This window comes from Rhamphochromis sp. 'chilingali' (genome assembly GCF_963969265.1).
Source record: "Rhamphochromis sp. 'chilingali' genome assembly, chromosome: 10".
Lineage (NCBI taxonomy): Eukaryota > Metazoa > Chordata > Actinopteri > Cichliformes > Cichlidae > Rhamphochromis > Rhamphochromis sp. 'chilingali'.
In genome coordinates this window covers 15324263-15344555 of record NC_137937.1, presented here as the reverse complement: position 1 = coordinate 15344555, position 20293 = coordinate 15324263, and the positions used below count along the sequence as shown (strand labels likewise).

General features: G+C 38.7%; 2 protein-coding genes across 2 annotated transcripts in view; both read left to right on the top strand.

Annotated features, from left to right (window-relative positions):
• Positions 1–1245, top strand: part of adrb3a (adrenoceptor beta 3a) — an 11038-nt gene extending 9793 nt beyond the window's left edge. Inside the window, exon 2 of the mRNA XM_080895149.1 lies at positions 207–1245. Within this exon, the coding sequence (XP_080751275.1) occupies positions 207–234 (28 nt within the window). The 3' untranslated portion in view covers positions 235–1245. The remainder of the gene's footprint in view (positions 1–206) is intronic.
• Positions 1246–3989: 2744 nt separating this feature from the next.
• got1l1 (glutamic-oxaloacetic transaminase 1 like 1) lies at positions 3990–10634 on the top strand. The gene is made up of 8 exons (XM_080894549.1): positions 3990–4184; positions 5565–5746; positions 5969–6092; positions 7257–7474; positions 7590–7740; positions 8898–9063; positions 9245–9387; positions 9898–10634. The coding sequence occupies exons 1-8, from the start codon at positions 4010–4012 to the stop codon at positions 10035–10037; spliced, it is 1299 nt and encodes a 432-aa protein (XP_080750675.1). The 5' UTR covers positions 3990–4009; the 3' UTR covers positions 10038–10634.
• Positions 10635–20293: the final 9659 nt, after the last annotated feature.

Below are 20293 nucleotides of genomic sequence, written 5' to 3'. Positions count from 1 at the left end.
TACAGATAAGGCTTCTATTTAAAGCAAACAAAATGAAAATCGAAAATATGCAAGTGACATAATCCCAGGTGCGGCATATTTAGACATTTTATTCTCATTACTAAGAGACAGCCTAAAACAACAAAATGCCATGCGATGCTATTTTACCAATAGGTATGGATTTTGTCACGGAAACGCTGGATGCTAATATATCCATCTGTTTTCAGATTCACGTTGCAGGAACAGGACAGATGAAGAGTGAAATGCGTTTCCAGCTGTTACTGTGATTTCTGCAAAGTCTGAGACCAAACAGCAAAGAAAAGCTACAGAAAAGTTCAATCCCAAACCCTGAAAAGCACAGCAGAATGAAGCTAGCCCCAAAGACATGACTGGATTGACTGTGGAGAAACAGATGATTCGGTCTGAATGGGAACACTGTGACTGTTTTTGTTGTTGTTGTTGTTGTTGTTGTTGTTGTTTGTTTGTTGGCGTACAGCCGAGATTAGGTGGCATCACGGATGAACCTCCCAGAGTCCTCTACGTGTTGTTTGGAAAAAGGCTCTCTGCTCCAGACTGACAGTGTTTGACATCAACACTGAAATGCATTCCAGTACATGGACACAGTGTCACGTGGCTTGTGGTTTCAAAAATGTCAGTATAAACTAATTTTTGTACAGTATATTATCTGGTAAGTTATGTAATGACGATACACTGAATCTGTAGCAAACTCGACTAAGCGATCATTCTGGCAAGCCTGTCTCCACTGTAGGAACATTTTCTTTACAAAAACCTTACAGTTTAATATCAGCTTAACCAAAGAACTATGAATAGAAATACTCCATTTTTGTCTCGGTTTAAAGTCTTAATGTTTCTATTTTGAGTCTGTATGCACACAACAGTGAAACTGGGATTTAAAAGCCCATGTCTATGTTAAGTTGTGCCATGGCTACGAATAATGGATGACAGAACCTTACGTCTGGATGCCTCAAACATCACGCTGTCTAGAATCTTTTTGTGGGTATGTCCTTGTACAAGGTACAGTATTACGAACTGCAGGTAAACACAGCAGCATATGCAACATGCCGTGCTGCTAGTTTATTTTCTTTGGCTTGTGGCCACAGTATAAGCCCAACACCGTCCCCTGAAATGTCCACACGCACAGAAAACCTTCTGCCCACATTATGTATTACTTCATTGTCATAAGGCACCTTGTGGTGTGATTTTACATAACATCATCTGTTGCATTGAAAAATAAAGTATTTTAAAACTGTGTAACATTGGTCATGCGTGCTGTGTGTGCAAACTCACCATTCTGGAAGCAAACAACAAATGACTGTAACAATATAATAATTATTATTATTAACTTTTGCTGTATGTAACCGTCACAGACAATGACTTAAGAGGGATTTAATTATTTTTGTCCTTCATAGGTGGCTTCATTTGAAGTGGGTTTTTTTGGGATGCTGTAGATGTGAAAGTGTAGTACTTTAAGTACTTTCACAAGAAAAAAAGGAAAAAAAGTCAGAAAAAATAAACAGCTTTGTGAACAGGAATATTTGTTCCCCTTTTCCTAACCCTTTGATCTACTTATGGCACCTCGGATTTATCTTGGGAGGCCCTGAGGGTCCCGACCTTCACTCCATGTTCCACAACACTGAGCAAGTAAAACTACTGTTGATGTGAGCTCAAGACACAAATCTAAACAATGCATTATTGAAATGTTATTTTAAGTAATCCTCCCACTATCTAAACCACTGTCATCTCTGGCCTTGGCTACTGTTTGAGCGGGCAATATCTCCGTGTTATGAGAGGAATTTACAAGATTTGGGACTTTAAAAATAAACCAAGAGCAGAATGTAAGACATTTGAAAATAAGCCGAAACTGACATTAGCCCTGCCAGACGGGCAGTGTGACTACCAAAAATATCATTCGGAGAGAGAAAAAAAAAAGCCACACAACAACTCAGAGTGGAAATAATGGCCCTGTCTGAAGCCACATTCCTATCAGCTGATTCCTGTTCCAATGTTTTCCATGAGTGGTATCAGACCGAAATCAATCCTAAAGTTTTCAAGGAAAAGCCACCACTTAAAGTACGACTGGGAGGGTTTGATAAGATACAAGTACAGGAAACAAAAAGACTATAAAAACAGAGGCGGAACATCTGATTAGGAAAATATTCTACATAAGAAAATGAATTCAATAAAATCCTCTTTTTTCTTCTGCTTTTACTATTAAATGTGACTGAGGCAGTCTTGGATCTGCTTGGAAGTTTAAATGACTTTCACTCTCAATTACACATGTAAGTCCACAGCCAGTGTCTGAGACGTGTAGCTCAGTTTTCTTCAGGATATTTTTAGAACCTGCTTCAGATAAATGAAAAAACAAAACAAAATAAAAACCTTTGACACTAAGCTTGGACATCAATAGTCACCAGATAAGGTTTCTTAAATCTAATTGTGTCTGCTGCATCTTTAATTTAATAAACTATCGTGAACTCTTCCTGACAACGTGGGAGCGTGATCAAGGCACAAGCCGAGCTTCTTCTAACGTGTCGTTTCCTTTCTCACTAACAGCCTCTTGACGGGAGTAGATTTAAGAATCCAGATATTTTTCCCAGAGTTGGAGTCAACAGTGTTGTCGGGTTTTCTTTCTTTCTAAATGTCTTTCTCTGTCACATTTTCTTTCTTTTATCTGTGTGTTCGTTTTTGCTTCAGAGGCCAACTCGGCATTCAGAAACAATTTGACTTCACAGAAATATTCCAACTTCAACAATAACACCCGGAGGCTCAAATATCCAGCAAATGACAAAGTCAAAGGTGTAATTTTTGTTGTCATTCCCTGGGATAAAATGACTGTACCGATGTGTTTTGTGTGAGAACCACACAAAGATAAATGAGTTTTTTAAAAAACGGGGCAAGGATAAAAATATTTAACAGCCGTGTGAAAAGACCAGAATCCAATTCCCCACCTAAAGCTTACATTTTTGGAATCTTTTTCTATTTCTTTCCTGGAAAAAAAAGAAAGTTGTTGTCATGTAATCTATAAAAACCAGGACTGGACAGGCTGGACAAGAGCATCTTTAACTCCAAGTCAACCAGTTGACAAGAGTTGATGGCTGATTTGGCCATCTACTGCCATCTAGTGCAGTTATCTGTGATTTCCAGCTTCATAAAGTGAACTACAAAGCCAGGCTCACTTATCACCTCCATCAGATGTTTACTTTGATTCTGCAATTTCATTTAATGCAATATTCACTGCTACCTCTTTATCCCCTGGAAATGGCTTTCTTTCCTTAGTTCGCTGCCTGGAAGGAAACCACTATTTCCCAGCAGTATTATGCAGGAGCACAGTAATAGCCTGAAGAGATTTACACTGCACGCTGGATTTCAGTTGGTTTCCAAGGAGGAAAATTGTACATGGAACTTTAATTTCTCATGAATTCACATTACACATGAACTCCACCATTAAGACTAGTCTGATCTGTGAAAATGATAGTGGGATAAATGTCATCAAATGAATGCATTTGAGTAAACATATAAGAAATGGACGAGTGGAAGCCATGGATGCAGGAAATAGCCTCATCTGCAGATATATATGACCGACACAGAACACTCTTGTACAATTAATGAGCAAGCCTCTTGCTTACTTCTTCGTGTTTTTTTTTTTTTTTTTTTTTTTTTTTGTGTATTGCAATAGGGCTAATTTATGGCGGCTACGGGCCAAGCTCCCAAACAAGCCTTAATAAGGACACAAAGCTGAGCTTTAGACTAGCGTGTTGTCGGTGTTAGAAGCTAAAGATGCATCTGGGTCTTCACTGATAATAGCTCATCCTTTCTTTTTCCAGTGGCTTTGATGGCTTACCGTCAGGGCAAAAGTAAACTCACCGGAGCCACACATTAGGGAGCGACAAAACTCATCCATCCCCGTTGCCTGGGCCACAGAATCCAAATATGTGCTGTAGCTTGGCAACAGTGCCCAAACAAAAGGTTCGCAGCTCCCGCCGGTCTGAGTTGTCTGACCGCCTCCGAGATGAGCCGACCCGGCAGCAGCCCTGATGAAAAAGGGGTCAGCCAAAATGGAGACCCAGGAGGTCAATGCCCACTGTTTACCAATACGCTCAACGCACCAGTGAGTCCCGAAACAAGGTTGTTATCCGCCTTCGCCAGAGATACCCAGGCCAGGAAAGTTGATCTGGCAGGCAGAGGTGAGTCTTATCACGTTATATAGATAGATAGATAGATAGATAGATAGATAGATAGATAGATAGATAGATAGATAGATAGATAGATAGATAGATAGATAATATAACTCAAACAGAAACAATGTTGTGCAACTTCAAATTTAATTTTAATGTAATTTTAAAAAATGCTTATGTCATCTCTATGTAGTTAGTAATCTCTCCTCCCCCCCCCCCCCCCCCCCTAAAAAAAATACCGCAGGTTTTTTTAAACCACTATTCTAGTGGTAACTACATTAACTACAAACGTACACTTTACTCAAATGCACTGATGATCTCATGAGTCAGATCCAAACTTAGCAAACTTACATTAATATAGACAACAGCTATCGACAGATGTGAAGATCAAAGATGCAGACATTGTATGACATATTTACTTACTTATACTTACTTTTTAAATAAATAAACGTAGATATATAACTTTTATCCACAAAGTGCAGTTTGATTTTTAAATGTGAATTTAGTGAAGTACATCTGTTATAATTTAACACAGACAACATATGCTAATATAGGTGCTTTTATTATTATTATTTTTGTTGTTTTTGTTTTGTTTTTTGTTACAGGCTTGCTTTATTGCACATATAATGTAATGTGCCTCCACAGTTCTGCAATGTAGCTGGAAATACGTGAGCCGCATTATGGCAGGCAATATGTGAGCAGAAAGAAAAATACTGCTATATACACCGTGTAGCCTCCTCAGATTCTAATCTGAGCAGAGGACTGGTTCGCCGGTCACCAGTCAGTATCTTATTCAATGTAATAAGATACACCGAAGAAGATATTCAGTGCATCAGACACTGTATACTCATATCTTTATAGAAAGCCCGGTGAGCAGTACATTAAGATTTTCAGTAAAATCATTAATTGCCAGTCATGGCCTTTAACATTTATATTTTGTGTCAATGCTAAAAACAGGAAGCATTCATGAGATTGTACCAGTGGGTGTTTGAAGGGGCTTTTTAAAGCCTGGAGGTTGCATTTGCTCCCACTTTAATCAGCTACTTTGAGCCTAATAGAGAGCAGCTGAAGCTCTGCGTGAGCCTTCTTGAAATAGCTGCTAGAAACTCAGTTCTTGCCTCGCTTTGTACCTCATTTTCTCAGCCTTTGCTGACGCATACAGTGCAATAGCTGCTAAGGCCACAATTACGTGAGCATGTTGCAAGTAAATGATCTGTACCTTAAGATACTACTGCACTTGTTTAAACATTTTAACTCTTTGTTGCCACTTGTTAGAAGGCAACACAATTATTAAAGGGATTTTAATTTCAGTTTTTCGGCTCTGAGGGTGCGTTGTATTTTTGTGTCAGATTAAATATATTCTGTTCTTTGCAATACATGTTTTTGCAGAGTATTACAGCGAGGAGGGAAAACCCTTTGAATTGCGTCTGGTTGGAAAAATAAAGCAGCAGTTGAGCACTGATCCCACTCTTCATCCTGAGTATCCCTCTTCTCTTGGACTGAGAGAATTCACCAGGAAAGCCACAGAAGTTGCCCTTGGGAAGCATTCTAGGGCTATAGTGGAGAACCAGGTAATGTCAGCTACACACAGACAGCTCAATTCATTTGAACCTCGTTTTGCACAAAACAAAAACTAGGACTGATCATGCAGTCAGTCAGCACCGTCATTACTCGGAAAGACGTTATTTGCAGTTACTATAAGTAACTGCAGAATAAATCAATAGAAGATCAGCAAGCAAACATCATTTATATCAAAAAACTCTGCTGCTGGTATTTCCTGGCTTTCGCTGCAGGTGTTAGGTGTCCAAACTCCTGGTTTTACTGCTGCTGTTCGTCTTGGAGCTGAACTCTTGAGGTGCTGGTACGATCTCAGTGCTGACTGGTGTGGCCCGGTTTACCTCTCTTCCCCCTGTGATGGTAAATAAAAAACCGCTTCTACTGAACAGCATTTAAAGTGGAACAATTATGCCCATTTCCAGTTACATAATTGTATTTTTGGACTCTTCTAAAGTTGCCTTGCATAATACACAGTTCAAAACAAATCTTATGTATCTTCTTCTGGGCCGGGGTGTAGGGCTTTATTTTATATATATATATATATATATATATATATATATATATATATATATATATATATACACACACACACACACACACCAATAATTACAAAAGAGTATGTCTTGTAAACAATCAGCGCTGTTTCCATAGCAACACAAGATTTTGAAAATGAATACATAAAGGAGACAAAATGTCAAGGATTCCACATCATTAGATAAATATCTGTCATAGAAAAATGCCCGCATGGAGCTCTGTGACTTATATCTTTATTTAATTGTGAAAAATAAGAAAAATAGTGAATAATAATGGTGGTAACATAAAACCACAGTCATCTAAGATGATCCACAACACTTGCGACAATGTTCAACGGACAGATGAGCCAAAATATGCTGTCTTTGGAGGAACACTCCAACACCAAAACCTCATCCCAGCCGTTAAGCATAGACTCATAAAACACTTCTTCCCAAAATGCTGACTTTTAAGTTATTTGATTATTTTCCGTGTAATTTTGTCACAGAAGTAGAATTGAAAATGTAAGCTTTAATGGAAACTGGTCAAATTTTACAGGAGAATGATTGAAAGCAGATGCATAAATAAAGGACATAAAATTCATTCAACTTAATGGCTGTGTCATGGCCTGAAACCTTTTTGTAAGGATAATTGGTTCCAAATTCCTCTACAGCAATCCCCCGACTTTTGCTGCCATAAGTGAGTCCACGAGTTACTGAACCGAGCCTTACTTTTTTCAGTCTGAGCTGTGAGTGATTACTCATTGTGTTTAATAAAGATATGAAACTGCTTGCCTTGTATTACACTGATTAAGTTAGGCTCCATCGGTCACTAGTTATTACTTAGATGAAGATCAGACCACATTTTTTGAGTAATTAATTCATAAATCCTGGTTCACATACTTTTCTTGTGAGTGTACATGCTGCGGACAAAAGTGTCATTGATCTTTAGGGGTTGGTACTGCTTTTATATCTAATAAGCCAGTATAATGTTTTGTCTTGATCCTCCCTGCAGACTCATTGGCTGGTATCTTCCAGGCAACAGGGATCCAAGAGATCCGTGAGTATTATTACTGGGATGACAAGCAGCGGGGCATTTGTTTGGAGAGGCTTCTGGAGGATTTGGAGAGTGCTCCTGAGCACAGTGTTGTTGTTCTGTCAGCGTCTGCCCACTACCCGACCGGAGCAGACCTCTCTCAGAGTCAATGGGCTGTGATTACACGGCTCATTACGGTAACTAACTTGTGCATTTATGCTCTCCGACAGAAGCTGAAATTATTTTTATCAGACAAGCAGCTTTTCACTCATACTTAATTTAATTTGCTCTCCTGACACTGTTTTTCAACAGAGCCGTAGACTTTTCCCCTTCCTCTTGCTGCCTACACAGGCACTCTGCTGTGGAGACATGGAGCGTGATGCTTGGCCTGTGCAGCACTGTGCATCGCTGGGAATGGAGCTTCTCTGCGCTCAGTCATTTTCCCATTGCTTTGGACTATATGGTGAGAACGTATGTGCACTGAAGGGGCCACACCTATCAAAATGTGCTTATTGCACAAACGAACACTGCACTCTGCGGTGAGAAAACAACTGCGCTGCCTGGAGCTGATACAAGTCAGTTTGAACTCTTTCTTTTCTGAATGAACCGACTCAAGGTAATTGACAAGAGCACCTCTTTACTTATCTTTGAACCATAATCGTCATCAGAAAAAGGCAGACTTCAGTAGCCATAGAGAGGAAAAATATTTAAAGGCCAAGCTTTACTATGCTGAGTGCATGAGATCAAATTTATCCAGTGTGCTCCAGGGACTGTGGATTGTTGCTGCATTCCCTGACTTTTTCTTCACCTAACCTGTCAGAAGAGCACCCTCTCCGTGTTGTGTGAGTTGAAGAAGTGAGTAAGAATATAAATAAATAAGAAACAAAAAAGGGAAAAAATTGCTGTTGTTGGACTTGCAGCCTTCACACTTGGAGAGAGTTGGCGCTTGTTTGCAACATTAAACTTTATTTCTGGTTTTAATATAATTTGACTAAAACATAAAAATGCAGAGGTTAACACATTTGCTTACATGTGAAGGAGGGAGGAGAAAAACAAAACAGCCGCAGGGGGTCACAAGCTAGTGTACTCCTTGTGCCGGTCCCACGCTCAGATAAATGGGAGGGTTGCATCCGGTTTCAAATCTATGCTAAATCAAACTTGCAGATCCATCTGCTGCGGCGACCCCTTGGGAAATAAGGGAGCAGCTGAAAGTACCTGTGAAAAATAAAAATGCATATGTCCTCATTAGAGTCTTTTGCAAATCATGTTTCCAGGGGAGTTCATGTTTTTAGAAAGGGCTCCTCTGATCTTCGTAATTGGCTCTGGGATGAAATGTCGAAAATGAAATGTGCTGTTTTTCTGCGCTCATCTTTTAAACACAAGTTAGAAAGAATCAAAAAAGTGGCAACTAAACCTGCTTCATGTGCATCCAAAAGCATCTTTGCAATCTTTCATTTGTGACCCAGTGAATATTTACCAGAAAAAATGGAAAAACCTGACAGGCTTGCGGTGTATACTGATGCAAAGCATTTCTTTTCAGCAGAGCATAACGTTACTTCACTGCTGCTGGGACATTCTGTAGATTTCTTCACGTTGAGCTCATATTGTTTCCTTCACCAGGTGAAGCTGTTGGACACCTCCTGTGCGTCTTAAAGCAGAACTCCGTCCTGCTGCCCGTGCGGTCTCAGGCTGACAAAATAGTGAGATCACTGTGGGCCAGGCCATCCGTAGGAGGAGCACATGTTGTCACCACAGTGCTCAGTAACTCAGCCCATCTTGTTGAGTGGTGAGACATGCTGCAAATGATCTGGCATTTGAAGAATTTGGCCCGGACATTAGCTGTTGCTGTTTTATCAGTACATGTGTTGTATGTCTCTTGATGTTATGCATACACGCCCCTTTCCACCCTCATTTTTCATAGTGCAGATATTGAATTATATATATATTTTTCTCACTGTGTTCCCCAGGCAGGGAGAGGTTAAGCACATTGTTGAAAGGTGTATGCTGATCAGAGCCATTTTAAGAGAGAAGCTGAGGCTTTTGGGAACTCCTGGTCGCTGGGACCATCTGACTCAACAAGGTGGACTCTTTTGCTGCACAGGGTTAAATGGTAAAAACTGAAAAGCACTGTTTCAGCCCTCCTCTCAATTTTTTTTTAGAATTATGTTTCTCACAATCTAGAAGGACAAATGATTCACTGCATCAGCCTCGAACAAGGACAACATAAATGCTGTCTGATGTTCATAATTAGTTTTCTCAGCTCTTGCTTTGCCGCGATTCTCTGGAAGATCCTTTGAAACAGCTAATTGGCATTTGCAACACAATTTTTTAATGTATTCATAAAGTTTATCAGTGTCTGATGCACTTATTCAATCGCACACATTATGCACACATATGGCTTATACGAAGGCCATAACCCTGATCAGTCTACATTGAATTGCTGTTTGTGATTTTAGTTTGGTTCAAAAAATATAACTTGAAAACTTAACTGCTGAAGATATATTTTATGTAGCATTCATGTTTTAAACAGAGCTTTTCTTCACATGACAATAACATAGGTTGATACACTGATGAGCTTTCATGATTTTGCTTTTTTGTGACTGTTTTTTGGCCTTTTTAGGTGAGCAAGTAGAATTTCTGTCAAACAGGAGACGGGTGTACCTGCTTCCCGGCGGATGTCTAAACGTGAGCGCAATCAACTGCCGCAACCTGGACTATATAGCCGAGTCCATCCATTTGGCTCTGACCTCTTCACTCTGACCACGCAGCTTTTATCAGCATCCAAATTCTGTGGGCTTCACAATGAGTTTGGACCTTTCAAGTGTTTCATTAAAATGTTCCTTTTTAAGTTAAGTGTAATTATGATGTTACTTAAAAAAGGGATGTTTATGTTTCCAGTGCTCTGTTGGGTCAGCCATATCAGGAGATCTGCTGGAAGCTGTGGAGTGATTTTCCTGTTCAGTCTGTTTACATTAAGAGTTGATTGAGGTGTATATTTATATATTCTCACTTTACATATACGGAATGTGAACAGAAGGTAGTGTAGAAAACAAATTACTTTTTTTCCTTTTTATGGAAGATGTTTGCAGAAATTGTTTCTACACCTCAGTAAAAAATAGATTGATAAACAAATAAAAAAGAGTTAGTCACCGAGAGCTGCTAGACAGACTTTGTGTGTTTTGGACTTCTAGGGTAGCTTTTTGCCTTTAGTTCAATCATAATTACTAGCTGACAGCTGGCAGCAGTTCATCTTTAATGAAAAAATATTAGATTTATAGCCTTCTCAACTGAACATGATTATGAAAGTGTCTGGATATGAAGTGTTTACCTAATGTTATTGATAAATAAAATTTTTGTTAACCCTCAAAGTCAATGTACTGCTAACCTTGGACCCTAATGGTGCCCCATCATAATTTGTGATTTTTGGCTTTAAAAAATTGTTCTCACACATATTAGGAGCTCAAGCTCATACAATTTGGCTAATATTGCCTTACTTACTTACTTACTTACTTAACAGTTGCATGACAAAGGTAAATGTGAATACACTGGTGCACAGAACCAACATAGTTTTACAATTATCATAAGTCAGGTAATATGAAATATATCGATTTACTTTTGATAAAATGCACTCTTTGATAAATTAAGTCACTCAGAAACTCATCATCACCATTTGAGGCGTACATATCACATGTGGCCAAGAGGTAAAATTTACACAACCCCATTATACAGTGTAGGTATCGTTAGTTTGAGCAGGTTTTGTATGTTTCTGTGCTTGAATGGGTGAATCCACAGAATAGATCACACAAAATCTGGTGATCATTTTTGTCATCATTATGTTTTTTTTTTGTTTAGTAGTGGCTCCATAGTGTAGCGTCAATGTCAGTGTCACTTTTATTTATGTACGTTTAAAAGGTTTTTACATGTACACTTAAAAACCTGCGTAGGTCTACAATGACGTAAAGGCAATAATAATAAAATGTTACAGAGAAATACAAATCAATGCTGACACACAGACCTGTGAGACGGTTGTCATTGACCTCAGATCAGCAGACAGCTCGTTCCAAAGAACAGGAACACAGCAACTTTAAGCATCCTCAGCACACTGAGATCTAATTCTGGGATAGTTAAAAGATGTGCATCTGATGACCTGAGAGGTCTAATTGGATTATAGACACTGAGCAAGTTACAGATGTACTGTTTTAATCAGTTTTATTAGACCGAAAAGGATCCGAGCTGTTCTCCCCATCATGGTTTCCGTGCTAATGTACTAAAGAAATTGTTAGTTGTTGTTGGCCAAGGTGGTTAGCAAGAGCTAACGATGCTGAATCACTGAAGATGTTTTACTTGCTAATGCTAGCTGTGTTTCTGTATGAAGCGTAGATTGTAACTGATCCCAGAGCAGTCAAAGCAGACTGGCAGCAGCTTGCCTCACATGCTGATCTCCCATTAGTTTACATTCATATACCTGCAGTTTAGGCACACTCCCCCCCCCCCCCCGTGTTTAGATGTTATGCCGTCACCTGACGTGATTTAGACACTTTGGGGGTTGTTAAGTTGTTTACATATCAATTATATTTTCACCAGTTGTTTTTGCTGTTGAGAATTTTAATTATAACTTTTGTATTATGGTTTCTCAACAGTACTTGTTTGTTTTAATTAGTTTACTGGGGGGTTTTTTAAAAAGATTTTTCTAAAAAATAAATAAATAAAAAATTGATAACTGTAAACCACCACGGCAGACCCGATGGCATTTTCATGCATCGCAGCATCATTTATTCTTACAATAGTCACACAGTTGCTGTAACACCACATTCAACGGCTGCAGCTCTCCCGCTGCCAGCCATAGTAATAATAATGCTAATATTGAAAAAGGAAACATCACAAAAACACTTAAGGTCATGAAAATTAATTGAGATTTAGCAGTTCAATGACGCATCCAGCTTGTTTATTGAAAAGTATCGGTATCAGCGACACTGACTCGTATTTACTTGGTATCGGATCGATACCAAAATATGCAGTATCCCACACCACTAGTTAACAGCACATGGCCACGCCCTCAAAATAGCTGCAGTTTTCTGTGAGATTGAAACAAGCACAGCTTTCAGCGACAGCATGGCCACAAGATGGCAATAATGTGAAGGATGGATACATATATTCATTGCAGATGAGAAGCTGTGCTGTCTAAGGACAGGATTACTTTGCTTGTTGACTTTATTAATTTGTCAAACAAAATGCCAGGTTTCCTGCCTTATCCACTGTTTTCAGATGAAGGAATAGTAAGTATGAACAAATTTACTTTTGCAGACTTTTTGGACTATGTCCTTGTCTCTGTCCAGTTCTAAAAGGCTTCTAGATATCCAGCAGTCAATCAATGCTGCTTATTAATTTGTGAACAGGGGTTTTGATCATCAGAGGAAAATATTACTGCGTATCATCTGCATAAAAAGGTAGGATATTTTACAAATATTTATCATACTGCAACATGGGAGCTGGAGCTAGGGTTTAAAAATCAAAAATCATAAAGTGAAAGATCTCCAGTTGAAGCCTTGGGTGACACATAATTCCCTTCAGGTCTGTGTCAGGAAGATCATCTGATATAAAGTAAATCTGCCAAATCAAACACGCAGCAACATACAACAACCTGCAGGCTTGACCCCTTGTGAATAATTAAGTCAGCTTGAAACTTTCCTGACACCCCCCTCCCTGTTTTACCAACTTTGTTTTCTCCTTCTTCCTTTTTTCTTCTCCCCCAGGGCATTTTTTATTTACAAATAACTGGAGATTGTACTTTTATCTGTCCAGGATCCCAAATTCCAATGTAGACTTAGTCCCTAGACAATAAATTCTAGATGGTCTGGCAACATTCGCTACATTATAGTTGTCAGTATCAACAGTGGTACTAAACATAATGGTAATTATGAATATTTATCTATTTATGAACTTCAAGCATGTGTAGTGGTGCGAGTCTATATCCCACTAAATCCCCGAACTGTCATAATGTCACATCCTTAGACCTAATTTTTCAAGATGGGCATTCATTATGTTATCATATCCTTAAAAATGAAATTATTATTGTGTTAGCACAGAAGTGTTTTCCCCATAACATTAAAGTGCCTCTATAATTCTAATCAATTAAGTAATTCTTATGCTGTAAGACCATCATTTTGGTATCATATGTGACTTACAGTTGAATTGTTGTAGCACTTTTTTTCACCCAAACATACATTTTTGGTTACTTTTTTTTTAATAAAGGACAATTAAGATCTCTTTTAAGGTCTTTTAACTTATCTATAAACTCTAGTTTTTATAACATACATGGTACAATGTTTTACTGTGGCTTAATTTATGCTGTAAGTAACAACACTATGTTCTATAATATGATCACCAGTCACTCAGCAGGGCTTAATTGAGAGCTTGTGGATTAACGGTTAACCTTTCATATTTACTGAAAGCACTCCTGCTTCGTGAATTCACTGCAGCTACTATGAACATCATTCAGACAAAATACTCTGAATTGTGCTGATAAACATGCTGTAGACTCAGCAGATTTCAGCTGCCTTTATTATTCACCAAGGCTGAACAACCCTGACTGCTGTGACAAGCATCTGCACTTCACTCAATAGGTTCTGATGTACCATTGTGCACCACAAACAACCTTGAAGGTTGTTTGGCCACTGCTCTCAGGACACGACTGCGCGATTAAGAACTGAATTGATATCCGACTGCTAACAAGAAAGATAAGATTAGACAAATGAGGAGCTTTTATCCAACTAACATCGTGTTCTGAGAAGCGCTGTTGTCATTTGTGAAATTGAAATGTAAAATATCAACTACTTTTCTCAATGCTACAGGTAAGAGAATTTTTCTGTATTGTGTCTGTGTTTATGTTGGATCATTCGGGTCCTCTACCTGGCATGGTTCGATTTTTTTTTAAGCATCTCCTTTTTCTTCAATTAAGAAACATTTCCACTTAGAAATGAGTGGTATTTTCTTCTTTGGTTATGAAAAACATGTCTTTTTTTCTTTCTTTCTTTTCTCTTTTTTTAGGAAAACACATGGCTTTTATCCAACTAACTTTATATCCTCAGGGGCCCTATTTTCATTTGTGAGATATGCCATTATTGTGCGTGTTGTTCAGTTCTGAGTAACAGGTTACAACAAGGTATTTAATGGAGGCAGTGTGCTAGCTCTTTTCATTTCGGTGACCCTGAGAGAACAGCGAGGATAATCAACATGCACCACCATCACAGAGTCTGAGCCATTAAATCCTATCTAGACCTCTTTGAGTTGTATCTGACCATTTTTGCATGTACACAGTGTTGCAGATATTTACTCCTATCAGGGGTTTCAGGTTTTTGTTAGTAATAGGTTACAGGCATCGTTATAGTATGCTTGCAGTTATCCAGACAATCCTGAATAAAGAGCATTACTGTAAATCTGACAGTTGCACAGAGTAAACAGAAGAAGGTATTTTTTCCTTCCATCTAATTTTTAATAGAAATCACTCAGGTTTTTAACAGGTGGAACTTCAGGATTTATTAATTGTTTGTCCTGGACAGCCCTGCCTTTTGTCTAAGAGAGTAAAAAACATTAATTGGTGCTTCTTTATAGAAAGACAACCTTTATGAAAGGTTTGCAAAGTGATTTATGAATGCAGATTCATCCAACCATCCATCTTTTCCTTATCCAATTCAGAGTCACAGTGGAGATTTATATATAAAAATTCATCTGTAAATCCCTCTTACACTGTTTGTGCTTTGTTTTATAGACACGTGCAGTTCATTTGTATTACAAAAGGAACTCATTATGGGCCTGATATGTATTATCAAACAATATTGTTGCACCAGGATAAGCCTGATTACTGAGCTGGCACATTACACTGATTATTATCCTTGTGGGTTTCTCTGGGTGAGACATAAAATAGAGAAAATTGCCATTATCTAGTGAAGATAATCATGTCAAATAGAAAAGTCTTGGACTTTTGTATTAGTAGTAACTTTAAGTCATCACTGAGCAGACCCAGGAGAGTCTTTCATGACCTCCAGGTTAAATAATTTCAGCTGACCTGGTCTTCAGGTCCACTTGAATGTGTACGTATGGATGATCACTGATCAGTTATGACCCATGAACACTGAACAAATATGAACAAAATCAAACAAAACCAGAGCAAAACACAATTGAAACATAAATGCCTGACAGTTACTGTCAAACTGTCAAGCAGTAATAATAATAATTTCAAGTGGAGAATGAATCACACAGAAATTATCTGAAATGTGTGATTGTCCCTGACAGTAAAAATTGTGAATACAGCCATGAACTGCAGATTGTGAGCATTTAAAATCTTGGCATTAGTTGACATCATTTTTTAAAGGTAACGATGGGGGTATGGCCTGTTTAAAGACAGGTGACTCCAAAGAGTCAAAAAAGTTGGTGATAAAAACAAAGATCAGTCTCCTGATTTTGCAGAGGAGTTGTTTGAAACTCAATTGCTGTGCATACTAATGCATATCAGTGCGTAACTACTAATACAGCCTCATTGTTTATCTGAAAAAGCATTTGTTAACACCTCCAGTGTCCAAATTATAGAATTTAACCGAGGACTTTGGTCATGGTCCTGTTGTTTTGCTCGTTTTGTTGTGTTCTTAGTGCTTTCAGCATCTTGATTTTCTTGTGCCTTCTGTGCTCGTGTTCCTCTGTCTCTGCTTTCATGTACGGTAGTTTGCTACTTTGTTGTTGTGCTTTTTAAAGTTTAGTTTTGTCATGCATCTTGTTCTAGTTTTCCTTCCTGCTCTTTTTGCTTCTTTTCAATTTTGGTATTCTTCAGTTCATTATATATTTATTATTATCTAATTTGGGTGCTTTTTAAAATCAGGAAATGTCAGACGATGATATTTGTAAAGGTGAACTGGAGGTTTTTAGCATGTTATCAGAAATATTTTAACAGTGTCGCTCTAAAACATTCAATGGGCTGCAGTAAATTAAAAAACATCATCACTGAGCACCGACTCATGTGTTACTGTTTAGTTGTGACCTGATCTGTAAAAGCCTCATTGTGTCTGCATCAGTGAGTCTATCAGTAAAAAACACTCATCATGCAGCCTGCTTGCATAAGACAACTGAAACTCATTGAGGTCAGATCACCTTAATTCACAGACAAAAACCACTGCCTATGAACTAGATTCATCTAAGATGAAAGCTGCCAGGTGCCAGATGCTATCATTTTCTTTCAAAGTTTATTATTAATTAAGTTTCAAGCTGGTATTTGTGAAATTGTATTGTTTAATATAAGCCTTTAAGCATAGTCCACAAATTCTCAAAAGGGTTGAGCTATTCCAGAAACGTTATTTTTGTGCGTGCTTTATCTCACTTCACTGTGGACAGTGACATCGGTGTTCCAGCAGTTTCCGGTTAGTGGCTGGCTTGCGCCTTGGTGGTTCCCGGGTGTTCCTGAACATCCTAACCAATTTCTTCTTATTTCAGGGTGACAATTTGTTTTGTGTTTTCCAAACTTTGGCCAAATGATGTCAAATCTGAATAAACTGCAGTTAAGTGCAATTGTTTAAACCGAGGATCTGGGAAGCTGTTTATAAAACCCATTAAGACAATTTAGTGTCTGGAATTGCCTCTCCAAAGCCCCAACCTCGACTCTACTGAAGATTTGTGGACTATACTTAAAAGCCAGGTGTGTGCCAGGAAACCAGCCAGTTTACATGGACTCTATTAATTCTGCCAACAAGCCAGAATTATACTAGAATTTTGTTGACTTCCAAAAATGCCTGGGCGAGGTGCAACTTGCCAAAAGACATTTAACTACGTTAGTGGGGATGTCTGTATAAATTTGAGCCTGTATGTAAACTTTTGACCCGCACAGGGTCAAAAGTAAAAATCCAAAATAAATTCATTAAAGATGTCTACTGAACAATCATTCCAACCTGGAAAATGAACAGAAATCCGTAAAAGCCCCAAATTACCATCACATTCGTGCCCATGATGAGTGCATGCAAACTGCAATTGCATTTCAAATGTCCTTCAGCCTTCAAAGAACTTGAAGGTTGAAGTATTTGATAATTCTGCAGGTAGGTGAAACACCACAGTGACTCATCATACCTTCTTCTTATTCATTGCTCAGGGTCTGAAGTTTTGATTTCTTCACACCGGCAGTGGCCGTGGAGACAAGTAGTCTAAAAATTACACAGTCCCCATGAAGCTCAGAACACAGTGACAGATTCTAATGCTGTTCATTCCTGCTAGTGCAAAAAAGGTCACATGGTTGTCACTCATCAGCAAGTTTTAGTATATGACAGAAAAAAAATTAAAGAAAGAAAAGAAATTCATGCATGTTAAGTTGTTCTTCTCTCACAAGAAACAATCTTCTGGGATGGTGCACTCTATAGCGCTTGACTAAACAGCATCTGTTCATTATTGATTCAATGAAAAGACACAGTAAAGCCTTTTAATAAATCCAGGCAAGTGTTAGAATCTGACATGATCAAACTAAAGCAGTGTTCAGTCTGAACAGCTCTGAAAGTCTCCGTTATTGTTAAACGATGGCAAAGATGGCTGCAATATTCTCCTTTAGCTTATAGTATTTTCCTATCCCGAACCAAAAAAAAGGCTGCCCTATAGTTTCCTAAAGAGGTAGGAGAGACCGGGGATAGTTGTAACGTGGGTCAGTTGTAACACTTCCAATTTCTCCAATCAGGGCTAAGTTTCAAATGATGTGACTCATCCTGTACATGCCCAATTCAGTTCTGCTATCACATGTGAAAAATTAGCACATTTTGTCAAACACAGACAATTTAACATGAAAAAAAAGTAATTTGTATGCCAAAAAGTAAGTATTTCTACTTTATTTCAATTTCTAATAGCATTATCTGCTTTGCAGTTAAACTCATCAAACTTAAATTATGTTGGGGATATATTCTGTGTAGGTCTTTAGTGCTAATGTTTTAGCCGTTGGCTGTAATGTTAGCTAGTTCATGGCTATAGGAGTCTGGGTCAGTTGTAACAGCAACAGTCTGGGTTAGTTGTAACAATAACGCAGATGTTACAACTAACCACACTATTACTTTAACTTATATTAAACAAGTTGGGGCAACGACATCAGCAGAGAGAGGTTCACTGGTCGCATTTGTATATGCGGTTAATGCCATTGGCAACACAATTCCTCCACTGTTTGTGTTCCAACACATACATTATGCAGACCTCTGTGTCAGAGATGGACCAGTAGGAAGTACTGGTAGTGGAAATAAATCAGGATGGGTGCACGAAACAGATTTCCTCATCTTTCTGAAGCACTTTGCAAACCACACCAAGGTAAGCCATGATAAAAAGTAATGGAATTGCGGTGCTGGTGCACAACTACATTTTTTCAGCTTCATTGTTATGTTCAAAGGTTGGTGCAAGAGTTGTAGGTTATAATGCCCACTGAGCCAATGAGGCCAAACTCAAGGAAGACCAACCAAAATTAATGAAATATTCAGTTGCAGAAAATTCCATAATTTGTCTTTTTTGGGGGGTTGGTATATGTTCAAAACCTTGATTTCTGCATTCTGTCACTCACACACACTCACACACACACACACACACACACACACACACACACACACACACACACACACACACACACACACACACACACACACACACATATACAGCTTTCATTGTGTTACATTTTACCCCAGGATATGTTACAACTAACCCAGACTGTGGGGTTAATTGTAACATTTCACTCTTTGTGTTTGAGATCATACCATGCAATGGGTAATTGTGCTGCAGAGAAAATAGCTGCACTATTTAATAGCGACGACATGTAAATACTTTGCATTACATTTTGAATCCACTACCTTAAAAGAGCTCTAATTTACAGACAGAAATGTCAAAAATGTTACAACTATCCCCTGTCCCCCCTATTTAGTTTTAAAGGCCAAAAAACAACTTGTTATTTTCCTGCAGTGGTACTTTGCCAGTTAATGACTTCAACAACAGTTCAGGCTGCTGCTTTCTTGGCACACTTTGGGCCCCTTTTGTAGCAAATGAGGATTGTTTAAATGTCACAGCCTGTCTGAGTGCTGATGCTGACTATTTCAAATCTGTGAAGAATGTTTCCAGCATCTTGTTAAATCCATGCCACCAAGAATTGAAGATGATTCCACTTTAGTTCCACAATTCCTCAGTGCTGTGTTTTGACTACTTTGAGGACCCTCAAGGATAAATCCTAGCTTAACGCTGACTTTGCAGATACTACTCACTGGTGGCTGAGTGGGAACTGCATGGTGATTTTTCCATGCAGAATGAAAAGTGAGGAGAGTTAACCTGAATTGATCGCACTCACTCGAAACTCTCTAGCTTTAAATGGACGGTTTGAAACCCCAGACACACTGAGCACAGCATCTGCCGTGGACGTCACACCAGGATCCCCCTGATCAGCTGGCTTCAGGTTGTTGATTCTCAATCAATTTGCTAATGACAACAAAAAAGCTCGGATCGTTTCGCCTCTGCCCCCGAGAGTTAGTTTGCACAAATCAAACATCGTGCTTGCAGAACCTCCACCTCTGACTGTTCTCCACACAAGGGCCACGAAAAACTGAGACATCACATTACGCCACCTCTTTATCAGTCTGCCCCTCTGTTCCTTTTACAAATATTTATAACAAAGGAGGATAGTTCAAGCACAAGCGCCATAATAGCAGTAACCTTCTCTTATTCCACAGAATATTGAGCCGTCTTGGCGTGGGCATAAATCATTCTTGACTTAATGCAACAGATTGTATGGAAATAAAACCGTTATTCATTTTTTAAATTATCCATTAATAGAAATGATCAACAAATACCGTGGAGAATGTTTGCTATAGAATCTGCCACAGCAACTTGAAACTACAGGAGCAGGAGAACATGCAGGAATGGAGCTGCAAAGTCTCTTTAACCACCTGCTCTGTCCTTGCTTTTGAAATCAGGTGTACAGTCTGCAGGGTTTTATTCGGGCTTTTCAGGCCACACCATCTTCCAAGGAGACG

Excerpts from the sequence above, each read along its gene's own strand:
- got1l1 (XM_080894549.1), top strand. The coding sequence starts at position 4,010 with ATGAGCCGACCCGGCAGCAGCCCTGATGAAAAAGGGGTCAGCCAAAAT. Across the intron at positions 4,185-5,564 it reads AGTTGATCTGGCAGGCAGAG|AGTATTACAGCGAGGAGGGA; the intron begins GTGAGTCTTATC and ends ATGTTTTTGCAG. Across the intron at positions 9,064-9,244 it reads TCAGCCCATCTTGTTGAGTG|GCAGGGAGAGGTTAAGCACA; the intron begins GTGAGACATGCT and ends TGTGTTCCCCAG.